The 15,762-nt window shown below is 38.7% G+C and overlaps 1 protein-coding gene across 1 annotated transcript in view; it reads left to right on the top strand.

The window, feature by feature from the left end:
• Positions 1-15,762, top strand: part of LOC124622323 (nucleolar protein 6) — a 136,827-nt gene that overhangs the window by 73,290 nt on the left and 47,775 nt on the right. The window contains exons 7-10 of the mRNA XM_047147998.1: positions 1,556-1,716; positions 1,828-1,948; positions 2,980-3,140; positions 11,206-11,321. Coding sequence (XP_047003954.1) covers positions 1,556-1,716; positions 1,828-1,948; positions 2,980-3,140; positions 11,206-11,321 — 559 coding nt within the window. The remainder of the gene's footprint in view (positions 1-1,555; positions 1,717-1,827; positions 1,949-2,979; positions 3,141-11,205; positions 11,322-15,762) is intronic.

Raw genomic sequence — 15,762 nt, forward strand, 5'->3', positions numbered from 1 at the left:
GAGATTGCTTAATGTGTGACTTTCAAACAAAAAATCCTTCTTCAGAAGCAGGAAACACACATGCACGCAAATAGACACAATGAAGAGATTGCTTAACTTTTGATTTTCAGACAAAAAGTCCTTATTCAGAAGCAGAAATCACACACACACACACACACACACACACACACACGCAGAGAGAGAGAGAGATAGAGAGAGAGAGAGAGAGAGAGAGAGAGAGAGAGAGCTACTGCATGCAGCTGCTTGGGCCCAACTGCTGACTGAAGCCATAGACAATAAGCATGTATGAGTGTGTCATGCTTGTGTGTGTGTGTTTTCTGCTTCTGAAGGACTTTTCTGTGTGAAAGCTAGAAGTGGAGGAGTCTTTTCATTGTGTCTGTCCACAATTCAACACCATCTCTATGTTTCATATTGTTATTCCATCCTGGACTTTCCGTTGTTCTCTGTTTCTCAAGGATTTCCGTGCTCCTGTTGATAGACAGTGACCTAAGGAAGTAGTTGTTAGTTACTGCAGTTGATAGTTCTGTATGTGATATTTCATTTGTTTGTTTGTCGATTTCTACTGTCTTTCATTAGAGTAGGTTCCTGTACCTGCTTAAATATCTTTTTGCTGCCTTTATTTCACTCCAGATATTCTCCAGCATTGGCAATTGAGAGCTATTTTCTTTTAAAGAGTGTTGTTGGAATTTCTCTGTTTGTATTTAATGTTTGTTCAGAGACTGCTGTGAGTTTATTATACAGTTTTCTCCTAAACAGTGAATGAATATCAGAATGAATATTTTAATGCAGAGTATGCACTATTGTGAAATTTTCTGACCGATTGAAACTGTGTACTGGATTGGAATGTGAACTGGACTCTTGCCTTTCATGGACAGTGTTTGTTCTTTTTTGACAGAGCATTCAGACACTGCCCATGGCCCGTCGTCACAGCTTCAATTTAGTCGGTACCTTTCCCCTGCTTTGCGAACTCTGCAGAAGCTGACCTGCATACCACACTAAATTAGCACTGCTAAGGGACAGAATATTGTGGAGGATGATTAGCCACATTCTATGTTTCATTTCCAGAAGGAATCTTACACTCAGCAGCAGAATGTAGCGTTGCAGCAGCACTATTATGATATTTCTTGACATTAAACACTCGGATGGATGAGAAATGAGTCTGAACCTTTGCCTTTCACAAGCAATAGTCACATTAAGTGAACTAACTAGGCCTGACTCAAACTCCACCTTCACAGCTCATTGCAGCTATTTGTCTTTGAAATATACAATAGGTATCAATCTTCCCAAAGTATACAAGTAGTATAATGCATCTCTACAGCTCAAGAGAACATTATTTCCTTATTTGTTTCTCAGAGAATGTCTTTTTCCTCTTTTCAACCACAACACTGGACAAAAGTAGAATTGATTCTGACAGGCATTGTATCACTGAGTGCTGTTTGCAATTGAAAGAATTCATAACAAGATATAACATTCATCTTTGTGTGACAACATATGTGCCAAAACCAGAACTTCTAGTTAAACAATGTGTGCTGTTATTTATGTTTGTTGTATGTAGATGCCGGAACGCCAACCCCTCATTACAATAGTAGCATTGCCAGAGATGTTGCTGCCTTAAGTTACAACGATTATCTTGTGCAGTTACTGGAGACACACAGTAACATTCGTGATGGGATTGTTTTATTGAAGGTGTGGCTTCGGCAAAGAGAACTTGATCAGGTATGGCTAGATATTTGTCTGAAACTTATTTTTCATTTAAAATATTATGTTGGCATTTGTGAGTCACTTCTGTTTTGTTTGATCTGTCTACATATTCAATACATTCCATAGGGTTTTGGAGGCTTCTCTGGCTTTATTATGACCATGTATGTTGCGTACCTTCTCAACATGCGTCGACTGAATAATTCAATGAGCAGCTACCAAATAGCACGTTACGTCTGGAACAGTTTAGGTATGTATAGTGAAATAGCCTACTTTACAGAGTTTGTCTGTGAAGTAATGAGACTAGCCACCGAGCAGCACTCCAGTCGCCAGCAGTGTGTTCCTCAGTGGGGGGATTTGTGTTGGGGGTCTAAACTAAACAACACACCAGGCAGCAGTCGTGTCCGAGCTCTGACACTGTGAGGATCATGCATGACACAAAAGCTGTTTTTGAGTCACAGTAGAAAATGTGAAAAATGAAACTTTCGCTGGAGCTTGTTACACGATTAAATTTTGCATTTATCTAGGCAAAACTGCTTCTGAGATACTTTCTGTGATTAAGGAGGCTTACAAAGATGACACCCTGTTATGGGCCTAGGTTTCCTGTGGTTCAATGAGTTGCAACGGACGGGAGACTGTTGAAGACATGGAGCGATCTGGACACCCTTCAATGAATATTTTGGATGAAAATGTGGCCGAAGTGAAAAGTGCAAGGCATTTGTACCTCTGGGATGAACGTCAATTCCATTTTCTACAAAGACATTAAAGAGCACTTGCACAGAACCATCCAATTGGAACTACCAGAGACTGCTGATCATTGGAAGCTCCACCATGACATCACTCCGGCCCAAATTACCTTCATTGCTACCACCTACCTGCCTGGATAGAGATTGCAACCTTGCTGCAGCCACTGTAGATTCCAGATACAAGCTTATCAGACTTCATTCTATTCCCAAAACTGAAGAGAAGCCTGAAAGGTCTCCGTTTTGGTGATGTTCCTGCCATCCAGTGGGCTGTCACAGTGTCTGTGAAAGAGATTAAGTCAGCTGACTTGCTGGGAGCCTTTGCAACATGGAAATTGCATTGGCAGTGGTGTATCGGGACCCAAGGAGACTATGTTAGCAATTTTAACAATGTGCACCAACTGGATCAATAAATTCTTTTTAGCAGACCCAGTCTCTTTACTTTATGGACATACCCAGTATATAAGACAAATTTAACGCATAAATTGCAACTTTCAGCTCATATAGAGTTTTTAATAGTGTATATTTTCTTTTGTAGCACAGGCTGACTGGGTCACCAATGGTATTAGTTTAACACCAGCTGATGCTGATAATGTACCAACATTATCAGAATACCATGAACATTATGAAGTTGTGTTTGTGGATATTTCTGGTTTCTGTAACATCTGTGCCGATATGACAAAGGAGACCTTCCAGATGGTAATTAATTGCATGTGTTTTTGTTTACTAGAGCAAAATAGGATGTTTAAATCATGATTTATGTTTATTTGAACAATACAGAATTTGTACAGTTAGCTAAATAATTAATGCTCCTGATTTTGTTTAGCACTTTGCAGTGTGTAATGTATTTGGTGTTTTGGAGGCAGTTGTGTAATTTACTGTAATGCTTGATCTGAAAAGGACTGCATAGCAATAAAAGCACTTTGTGCTGCACACATTTTTCCTGATGACCCTGCTTGTTGTGTTGTGTGCACACCATGAGTTTTCTTGCTCTCAGTAGATTTTTAACATCATAGACACTCACAAATTGTGGTTACACCTGTCAGTAATGTTTTTAGTGCATTTCTTAAGTTATTATAATAGTAGCCAGACTTTATTATGATTGTAGTTCTCATTGACATGTGGTGTTGCAAAGATTAGAATCAGTCAGATGCTTTCATGCAAATTCTGTGAGAAATTCTGAAATTTTATGTGTTTGTTTGATGGGAAACTGACTTTCACCAAAGAAACAGAAGGTTGACTAGTATCAGGCACATAATTCAATTCTCAACTAGAAGAAAGGGATGAAACTGTAGAATGAACTAGCCAATGGAGTGAGAACTAATGAAAAGTAGATGAAATATGTGATTACTGACATTGATCTCGAAAAGTAGCTGTTGTGTGAAGAGCTGTGGATGATTGAAGTATGGATCATCACAGTATTATGAGCTTTAGAAAAGATTTTTCAGCACTTCATCAGAGTAAATTAACAACAGGTACGTGGTGTTCACTATTGTATACAAGATATGCGATACATTTGTAATTGAAGAATATCCTGAAGGCTTGAATGAGAAAATAAATGCTGATATTATATACGTAGTGCAACACATTTTTCATACATTTTCATTCTATAGGAACAATACATTTTCTTGAGAGATGCAATAATGGGATCATCATTCCAGTTACTGGCAGAGAAGGTTGAGAATACCACCGTTGTTTAACTAATCATGGCCCTCAGCTTGTAAGTCAAGTGGAAGATTGAACGAAAGACTTCAAAGGTTCTGTGCCAATCTAGGATGTGACATCCTAAATTTGTGTCATAGCATTGAGAAACGTAGGGTCCCCCTAAATGGGCCAGGACTGCAGTACACACCAGTGGGCAGCTACCAAATAGCATTTACATCAATAGGTGTGTATATTAGAGTAGTCTACTTTGCAGAGTTTGTCTGTGAAATAAAGACTTACTGGCAGGGGGCTTTGTGTGTGCGGGGGGTCTAAGCTAAGCAACGCATCAGGCAGCAGTGTAATGTGCTAATAAAATAATAAAAATAAAAGTCCAGGTATTAAACATAATGTTACTTTGATCTACCATGACTATGTACGTAAAAGTGTGATTTACTTGACAGTTTTCATGGTGAACTGGCACTGGTACTATGTTCACTTTTAAGGGTTTCACCTATGAGTGTTGGAACTTAAATAGTGGCAACTATTTTTTCACAACTGATACAAAAGAGTTACATGTTTGCACCTGTTACTGTCCTTCAGAGTAGTCACCAGCATTGTGTAGAGGAAGCCACTTGGTAGAATTTTGCACAGAGCATAATCACTAACACATGGTTTAAGAATCATAAAAGGAGGTTGTATACTCGGAAGAGACCTGGAGACACCACAAGGTTCCAGATTGATTATATAATGGTAGGACAGAGATTTAGGAACCAGATTTTAAATTGTAAGACACTTGCGGGGCAGGTGTGAACATTGACCACAATTTGTTGGTTATGAACTGTAGATTAAAACTTAAGAAATTGGAAAAAGATAGGAAAATGAGGGGATTCGACCTGGATAAACTCAAAGAACCAGAGATTGTTGAGAGTTTCAGAGGGAGCATTAGACAACAGTTGACTAGAACAGAGGAAAGGAAACAGTTGAAAACAAATGGGTAGCTTTGAGAGATGAAATAGTTAAGGCAGCAGAGGATCAAGTATGTAAAAATATGAGGGCTTTTAGAAATCATTGGGTAACAGAAGAGATACTGAATTTAATTGATGAAAGAAGAAAATATAAAAATACAGTAAATGAAGCTGGAAAAAGAATACAAATGTCTAAAAAATGAGATTGACGGGAAATGCGTAATGGATAAGCAGGGATGGCTAGAGGACAAATGTAAGGCTGTAGAGGCTTATCTCACTAGGGGTAAGATAGATACTGCCTACAGGAAAATTAAAGAGACCTTTGGAGAGAAGAGAACCACGTGTATGAATATCAAGAGCTCGGATGGGAAACCAGTACTAACAAAAGAAAGGAAAAGGTGGAAGGAGTATATAGATGGTCTGTGCAAGGGAGAGAAACTAATAGGCAAGATTATAGAAAGGGTAGTGTATAAGGATGAAGATGAGAAGAATTTGATAGAGCTCTGAAAGATCTAAGTCGAAACAAGTCCCCTGGAGTAGACGATAGTCTGTCAGAACTATTGATAGCCTTTGGAGAGTCAACCATGACAAAACATATATGTCTGGTGAGCAAGATATATGAGACAGAAGAAATATCCTCAGAATTTGAAAATAATTTGATAATTGTAATTCGAAAGAAAGCAGTTGCTGACAAGTATGAAAGTTGCCAAACTATAAGTTTAATAAGTCATGGTTGCAAAATACTAATACAGATCCTTTACAGAAGAACCAAAGAACTGGTAAAAGCTGACCTTGAGGAAGATCAGTTTGAATTCCGGAGAAATATAGAAACAAATGTGGCATTACTGACTTGTTTCAGAAGATAGGTTAAAGAAAGGCAAACCTACATTTTTAGCGTTTGTAGACTTAGAGAAAGCTTTTGACAGGGTTGACTGGAACACTCTCTTTGAAATTCTGAAGGTAGCAAGGGTAAAATACAGGGAGCAAAAGGCTATTTACAACTTGTACAGCAACCAGACAGCAGTTATAAGAGTAGAGGGCCTTGAAAGGGAAGCTGTGGTTGTGAAGGGAGTGAGACAGTGTTGTAGCCTGTCTCCGATGTCCTTCAATCTGTACACTGAACAAACAGTAAAGGAAACCAAAGAAAAATTTGGAGTAGGAGTTAAAGTCCAGTGAGAAGAAATGAAATTTTTGAGGTTTGCTGATGACATTGTAATTCTGTCAGAGACAGCCAAAGGACTTGGAAGAGTAGTAGAATGATGTTGACATTGTCTTGCAAGGAGAACAGAAGATGAACATCATCAAAAGCAAAACAAGGATAATAGAAAGTAGTAGAATTAAATCAGGTGATTCTAAGGGAATTAGATTAGGAAACGAGACACTGAAGGTAGTATATGAGTTTTGCTACTTGGGCAGCAAAATAACTGTGAGGACCGAAGTAGAGAGGATATAAAATGTAGACTGGCAGTGACAAGACAAGCATTTCTGAACAAGAGTTTTTTTTTTTACATTGATAATAGATTTAAGTGTTAGGAAGTCTTCTCTGAAAGTATTTGTATGGAATGTAGCCATTACGGAAGTGAAACATGGATGATAAACAGTTCAGACAAAAGAGAATGGAAGCTTTCAAAATGTGACTCTACTGAAGAATGCTGAATTATAGATGGGTAGATCACATAACTAATGAGGAGGTACTGAACAGAATTGGGGAGACAAGAAATTTTTGGCACACCTTTACCAAAAGAAGAGATCAGTTAATAGGAAACATTCTGAGACATCAAGGGGTCACCAGTTTAGTATTGGAGGGAAGTGGGAGAGTAAAAATCGTAGAGGGAGACAAAGAGATGAATACAGTAAGCAGATTCAGAAGAAAGTAGGTTGCAGTAGTTATTCCAGATGAAGAGGCTCGCACAAGGATGAGTAGCATGGAGAGCTGCACCAAAACAATCTAAGGACTGAAGATCACAACAAAAACATCCATTTATTTTAAACAAAATGTTTTAATCTACATTATTGGCCAGTTTAAACTGTTCAATCATTTTAAAGTGCAGATGTACACTATGTGATCAAAAGTATCGGACACCCCCAAAAGCATGCGTTTTTCATATTGAGTGCATTGTGCTGCCACCTACTGCTAGGTACTCCATATCAGAAATCTCAGTAGTCATTAGACATCTTGAGAGAGCAGACTGGGGAACTCTGTGGCACTCACAGATTTCGAACATGCTCAGATGATTGTGGGTGTCACTTGTGTCATATGTCTGCACATGAGATTTCCACACTCCTAAACATCCCTAGGTCCACTGTTTCCAATGTGATAGTGAAGTGGAAATGTGAAAGGACACGTACAGCACAAAAGCGTACAGGCCGACCAAGTTTGTTGACTGATAGAGACTGCCAACAGTTGATAAGGTTTGTATTGTATAACAGGCAGACATCTATCCAGACCATCACACAGGAATTCCAGGAATTCCAAACTGCATCAGGATCCACTGCAAATACTATGACAGTTAGGCGGGAGGTGAGAAAACTTGGATTTCATGGTCGAGCAGCTGTTTGTAAGCCACACATCACACCGGTAAATGCCAAATGACGCCGGTAAATGGCAAATGACGCATTGCTTGGTGTAAAGAGTTTAAATATTGGACAATTTAACAGTGTAAAAATGTTGTGTGGAGTGATAAATCACAGTACACAATGCGGCGATCTGATGGCAGTGTGTGCGTATGGCAAGTGCCCGGTGAACATCATCTGCCAGCACGTGTAGTGCCAACAGTAAAATTCGGAGGCAGTATTGTTATGGTGTTGTCATGTTTCTCAAGGAGGGGGCTTGCGCCCCTTGTTGTTTTGTGTTTCACTATCACATTAGAGGCCTACATTGATGTTTTAAGCACCTTCTTACTTCCCACTGTTGAAGAGCAATTCGAGGATGGCAATTGCATCTTTCAACATGATAGAGCACCTGTTCATAATGCAAGTCCTGTGGCGGAGTGGTTACATGACAATAACATCCCTGTAATGGACTGGCCTACACAGAGCTGTGACCTGAATCCTATAGAACACCTTGGGGATGTTTTGGAACGCCGACTTCATGCCAGGCCTCACTGACCAACATTGATACCTCTCCTCAGTGTAGCGCTCCGTGTAGAATGGGCTGCCATTCCCCAAGAAACCTTCCAGCACCTGATTGAATGTATGCCTGCGAGATTGGAAGCTGTCATCAAGACTAAGGGTGGGCCAACACCATATTGAATTCCAGCATTACTGATGGTTGGCGCGACGAACTTTTAAGTCATTTTCAGCCAGGTGTCTGGATACCTTTGATCACATAGTGTACATACATCCCGTACATACAGTATTAATAGATCATAAACTATGTCATAATAAAGAACACAGCCTGAGACTATACTTCAAGAGGATTGGCTTTTTGTAAACCACACTAAAAAGCATAATACTAGGTACTTCATCATAAATTTGGGCATACCTTCAGCACACTGTTTGCAACCAAGTATGGTGTTGTTTAGAGTATTTATAGGGTTCTGTAGTATTCCTTTATGATTGTTTTTTTTATTGTATTGTGACATGGTGTATGATGCTGTTAATTAATGCTGTAGTACAAGCAGAGAGAGGTTGAAGGTAACATGTGTACTGGCTATGCTAAGCAGATTTGAAAGACAGCTCTTAAAGTGAATCAGCCTCTAAATAAAAGCATTTTTCAGGCAGTTTGTCATCAGCATTATTTACAATTTTTATTAGTCAAGCATTGAAGGGATGTTGGTGTGAAGTGGTAACTCTTTAAGATTTGTGTTCGCTAGGATGGCTGTTTAAACCGTCGCCTATCCATCTGAATTGTGATTTTACTTGTTTTCCCTAAATTCATAAGGCAAATGCTGGAATTGTTGCTTGGATGAGGACAAGGTCAATTTTATGTCCTATCCTTTCCCAGTCTGAGTTTATACTCTTCATATAATGAACTTGCATCTACAAGACATTATAATGCAATTTTCATTCCCTGAATGGTATTCGGAAAGTGTATACACATGAGTATTCTAGCTGGGGAGTTGTTAAAAGAGAGCTGTTACAAGATTTGTTATTTTCTAAAGGTGGTCCGCAGCTCATGGTCTTGCGGTAGTGTTCTCGCTTCATGAGCACGGGGTCCCGGGTTCGATTCCCAGTGGGGTCAGGGATTTTCACCTGCCTTGAGATGACTGGGTGTTGTGTTACCATCATCGTCATCATCATTCTTCCCCATTACAGTCGGAGGGAGGCAATGGCAAACTACCTCCGCTAGGACCTCGCCTAGTACGGCAGTGCGGGTCTCCCACATCGTCCCATATGCTCTGTCAAGGAGTATTGGACATCATCATCACCACCACCACCACCACCACCACCACTCTTTGTGGTCAGGGAGTTGACAACACTTTCATGCAGCTTGCTGACAGCACTGTAACCTAAAGGAAATAACTGTCATTGCCTGATTTAATGAAATATGGGATCACTTAGATATCATATTCACTTCGTAGCTTTTGGAATTATCCTGTGACAAGATAGAGTGGGGACTTCTCCTCTCTGTCACACACGCACACTTGTGCCCCTACATGGAGCCAACTTGAATCATCTACTGTATTGTCTACCAAATACCATATTGACATACTCAGCATGTGTGAATGCGTGTGGCATGCTTAAATACTACATTAGAATTGGCCAACAAATTGCAATCACAGTTGAAAAATTCAATTATGTAAACTCATGCACAACTTGAACTTCAAACCAAAAATGTGAGTCAATAAGTAAACCCATAGTAACTGGAATACCAACATGCCAAGTGAAGTCATATCTCTGTGACCACTAAAAGTAGGACTCACATTTGAAGGAGTGTTTTATGTGAATTAGTTCATACTACCAACTTTTAAAATATTTAATATTCTTCCAGAAACACCCTGTATGTATCTTGTAGCGATCATGGAAATAAAATGACAGAGGTTAGGGCATGTAGGAGTTATTCGGTTAGTCATTAATCCCTCACAACATATGTGATTGGAATAGGACAGTGAGTGACTAAAATGATATGAAGTACTTTGCACTAAGTACTCTAAGTGGAATGCAGACTAAAGTTGTGGATGTAGATCTGTGCTAGACTAGGACTTGAACACAGAGTCTTGCTGTTTTTTTTTCCAATTTTTCTTTTTGCGAGCAGTACTTATGCTAATGAGGTATCCGTGTGCAACTCCCACCTGCAAAATGGATGATTGGAATTTATGAAATAATGGAATGATTGTACTACTTCTGCACTTTAAACTGGATTTAAGAAAAAATGTCATTTTTATCAAATATGTATTTTTTCCTGTGTGGTAACGTTTTCGTAAGGAAAAAGCAATAGTGTTTTAAAAAACCTGGTTGGGCTATGTATCAGTAGAGTTTGAATGCTTCATACTGCTTTCTTTTAATAGGCCGGAAGTTCCGTGATTAACCACATGTGGTTCAAAATCTGCATGCCTACTCGTGCATTCCTACAGTTGAGCAAAACAGACTCCAACCAGCCATCAGACTAGTGACTTTGGCAGTCTGAAGAGTGGATGTTTTGCTTCTTTGCTAGCACAACTACTACTCTTAAGCAGTTGAACTTTGTTCTGTGATAAGTGCTCTTATCTGAATACATTTCAGTATGGCATCAACAATCACTACTAAGATTAAAGGAGGATATTCCATTTCTCTTTGTTTTTTTATCATTGGACCCCATTAGGATGAGATGTGTGATACAATATTCTAGACTGTGTAATTTTTAAGTTCTGCATATTTTGAGGTTATCTGTAGAAAATGCTAATTTGTTAGTATATCTCTGCTTAGCAAGGCATAAATGCTCATTGCCTCATTTTCTGTTGGAAACTATATCCTTCTGTGTCTATATTTTTGAAACATTTGAATAGCATTTGTTGTATGCAATGTCCAGTAGAGCGCTCACACATTTTACTATGCTTTCTGTATTTGAGTGTGGTTTTTTTTAGAATATTTCAGGATATTTGTTAGATTATCATTGTTTTTACTAAATTAGATCTGAATTGTTCTCAGTGTATTATCAGAACTAAATGTTTTGAATGATTTTCATGACATAAGAACATTACGTGAAGGCCACATAAATTCATTGTTTCTTTCAGGTGAAAAGTGAAGCAGAACTGGCCATTAAATTTCTTGACAGTAACTCAGTCAACAGTTTCCAAGTTCTTTTTATGACTCGTATGTCTTTCTATCGTCAGTATGACCACATCTTCTGGTGAGTGAAATCTTTTTATCTAAAACATTAGGACTCTTAACTTTATGTAAGCCTGATGTGACCTAACATACAGATGATGTTGCAATTGGTATCTAAGACGTGTTGCAATAGAGTTGACAGTTTTTTAAACTTATGTATTTTACAGCAGGCATGATGGTTCGTGAAATAGTACACACACTATTCAGTTGTCATATAGTCATTTTTTCTTCTCATTTCATCTCTACATCTACATCTATGTACATACTCCCCAAGCCACCGAACAGTTCGTGGCGGAGAGGACCCTGTACCGCAATTAGTCGTTTCCTTTCCTGTTCCACTCACAGATAATACGAAGGAGAAATGACACACTATATGACTCCATATGACCCCTAATTTTTTGTATCTTATCTTTGTGGATCCTATGCGAAGTGTGTGTTGGTGACAGTAGGATTGTCTGCAGACAGCTTCAAATGTGGCTCCTCTAAATTTTCTCAGTAGTGTTCTTTGAAATGAATGTCTTCTTCCCTCCATGGATTCCCACTTGAGCTCCTGAAGCATATCTGTAACACTTACATGCTGATAGAATAACACTTGCATGATGATTGAACTTACCGGTAACAAATCTAGCAACTTACCTCTGAATTGCTTCGATGTTGTCATTCAGTCCAACCTGGTGCGGCTCCCAAACACTCGAGCAGTACTCAAGAATAGGTCACACTAGCATCCTATATGTGGTCTCCTTTACAGATGAACTACACTTTCCTAAAATTCTCCCAATAAATTGAAGTCAGCGATTAGCAGAAATTATATTAAATGCTTTGTCTAAAAATTATGGTGAGCAATTAGTTCAGGAGCCTGCTCAAAGTGTAAATGGTTGTGAAAATATACTTGACCTCAACAAATAAGTCTGAGCAAATAGGGAGCATCATGACAGATATAGGAATTAGTGACCACAAGATCGTTGTCACAAGACAGACCACTGAAACATCAAAATCCACCAAAAGTAAATGCAAAATACATCTATTTAAAAAAGCAGATAAAAATTCGCTTGTAATCTTCATATGAGACAGCTTTCTCTCTTTCCTAACTATGTAAGTGTGGACATGATGTGGTATAAGTTCAAAGAAATAGTATCTGAGGCATTTGAGAGATTTTCACCAAATAAATTAATAGAAAATGGTGCTGATTGCCCATAATACACAAAATGGGTCAATAACTGTTGCAGAACCAATGATGGTGAATGTTGTACTGAAGCTCAAAACTTAGCATGGATTTCAATGCAAGATGCTTTTAATAGCTTCCACAGTGAAACTCTGTCCTGAAATCTGACAGATAATCTGAAGAGATTCTGGTCATATGTAAAATACACCAGTGGCAAGACACAATCAATATCTTCACTGCACGATTCCAATGGTAATATAAATATTCTAGAATTCAAATTGAGAAAAACTGAGTAACTTAGAAGTAGATATTTTTGGTGTAGCAAAGCAGTTTAAATCATTTACTAAAGGCAAGTCTTACATTCCAGATAGCATACCAGTAAGATAGCTTTCAGAGTATGCTGATACAGCAGCCTCGTACTTAGAAATCATATACAACCGCTCACACCGACCAAGGTGGCGCAGTGGTCAGCACACTGGACTCACATTCAGGAGGATGACAGTTCAATCCTGCGTCCGGCCATCCTGATTTAGGTTTTCCGTGATTTACCTATATCGCTTCAGGCAAATGCCGGGATGGGTGCTTTGAAAGGGCATGCTCGACTTCCTTCCTCATCCTCCCATAATCCAATGAGACTGATGACCTCGCTGTTTGGTCTCTTCCACCAAATCAGCCAACCAACTGCTCACTTGACGAGAGATCCATACCAAAAGACTGGGAAGTTGCACAGGTCACACCAGTACTCAACAAAGGAAATAGGAGTAATCTGCTAAATTATAGACCCATATCACTGACACTGATTTGCAGTAGAATTCTGGGAATATCTTCTGTGTTTGAACAATATGAATTACCTCTAAGGGAACAGCCATTTTATAAACGGTCAGCATGGTTTCAGAAAATTTCATTCTTGTGAAACACGGCTAGCTCTTTATGCACATGAAATAATGAGTGCTATCAGCAGTGGATCTCAAATTGATTCCATATGTCTATATTTCTAGATTTCTGGAAGGCTTTTGACACCGTTCCTCACAAGAGACTTCTAGTCAAACTGCATGTCAATGGAATATTGCTTCAGCTGTGTGACTGGATCTGAGATTTCCTCTTAGAAAGGCCACAGAATGCAGTAATCAATGGAAAATCATTGATTAAAACAAAAGTGATAAACAACATTCCCCAAGGAAGTGTTTTAGGCCCTTGCTGTTTTTAATGTATATAAATGATTTAGGAGGTAAGCTGAACATTCCAGTTAGATTATTTGCAGATGATACTGTCATTTACCATCGAATAAAGTCATAAGAAGATCAAAACTAATTATAAAATGATTTAGACAAAGTATCTCTTTGATGTGAAAGATTGCAACTGACAATCAATAATGAGAAGTATGAGGTCATCCAAATGAGTACTAAAAGGAATTCATTAAATTTCAGTGACATGATACATCACACAAATCTAAAGGCTGTCAGGGATTACAATTACAACAATTTAAATTGGAACAATTATGAAGATAATGCTGTGGGTGACGTCTAACACAAGGAAGATGCAGCAAATCCACTGAAGAGATATCCTACACTACATTTGTCTGTCCACTGATAGAATACTGCTGTGTGGTGTGAGATCCTTACCAGATAAGATTGTTAGAGAATCAATAAAGTTCAAAGAAGGGCAGCTTATTTTATATTACTATGAAATACTCTAGAGAGTGTCTTGGATATAATATGCAAGCTGGAGCGGCAGTCATTAAAACAAAGCTGTTTTCATTGTAACAAGGTCTTTTCATGAAATTTTGAGTCTTCAACTTTCTCCACCAAATTCAAAGATATTCTGTTGATGCCCATCTGCACAGGGAGATATGATTATCATATAAAATAAGAGAAATTGGAGATCACACGGAAAGATGTAAGTATTCATTTTTCCCATGCACTGTTAGAGAGTGGAATGATAGCGAATAGTCTGAAAGTGGTTCAAAGAACCCACTGCCAGGCACTTAAGGTTGAATTGCAGAGTGGTAATGTAGATGTAGATATTCACAGGTGCATTCTCAGTGCCACTTTACTCTTCTGATCCTCTGACTTGTTTTGCAGTTGCAATCACTTCATTTCATATGTCTGTACCATTTCTCCCTTATCCCTGCCTTTACTTGAAATACGTACCTCCTTCTCATAGATTTCTGTTTATCATTATCATCATCTGTTACTTCAGTATTACTGTTGGAAATAACTTACATCATAAATGTGGAGTGATCCACCATCTTATATCAGTTTCATGAGAGATAGTTGTAAATTTTTAAATGTCATTTGTAAAATTCAGGCTGTGACCATGAAGCTTTGTGATGGTGTTAAATGCACCTCTACATATTCAGCCTTCAGTACAAAATTTTTTTCTCATGAATGGATGACTTGATGGAGCCCTTGGTTATTGATATCTGCATCTTGGCTGTTCAGGAATTGTTTCATCTTGAAAATCAGCTTGTTGTCATTCTGGATATGCCTGCCACACAACAGTTTCTTCATCCAAGCAGAAAGGAAGAAGTCACTGTGTGCCATGTCTGGAGAAATTGGAAGCTGAAGAAAAATTAGATAGCTCAAATAAGCAGCATGTGTGACTGTGTAGTGTGCAGATCATGCTAGAATGTTGAAGTGGAAAAGCACCACCTTGGACAGCTTTCTGCAACACTTCATTATGACAGTCTCCTGTTATCTTATCAGAAGATGTTGGTAGTATGCTCCTGTGATAGTTTCTTTTATGAGCATAATCTGTTAGCACCATGCCGTGGTAGTCCCAAAAAACACTCTGCATCACATTACTTGATGGTAATTGGGTCTTTTGTCTTACGTGGTGGTGGTGAATCCACGTGTTTTCACATCTTTTAGCTCCTTAGTTTCGTTGTCGTCTATGATAATTGGTTGGTTACAGAAGTCATTTGGCTTGGTCTGATACAGCTGCAACATTCCCTCTTTGGCGTCAGTTTGGTGTGCTTACTGAATGGGTGTAAGCAGTCCCAGAAGCCTGTGGGTAACGGCATTCAAAATTTCAATATGTTGTTAATTGCTTCATGACTGATTTTCACTTTTCCACTACTGCCTCAATTGTGATACTCAATTCATCAGACACCAGGACCTCCTCTTCTCTTGCAATTTCTAGTGTTCACAGAGAAATGATCTGCCACATAGCTCATCATTATGACATATCTGTTCCTCGTAACCACTGTGTCGTATGACGGTGCATTGTTGCTGTGCAGTCAGCACGGATTATTGCGGTATTGCTCCCCTTCAGATGGAGAAAACTAATTATTGCATGATAC

This window comes from Schistocerca americana, chromosome 7 (assembly GCF_021461395.2).
Source record: "Schistocerca americana isolate TAMUIC-IGC-003095 chromosome 7, iqSchAmer2.1, whole genome shotgun sequence".
NCBI lineage: Eukaryota > Metazoa > Arthropoda > Insecta > Orthoptera > Acrididae > Schistocerca > Schistocerca americana.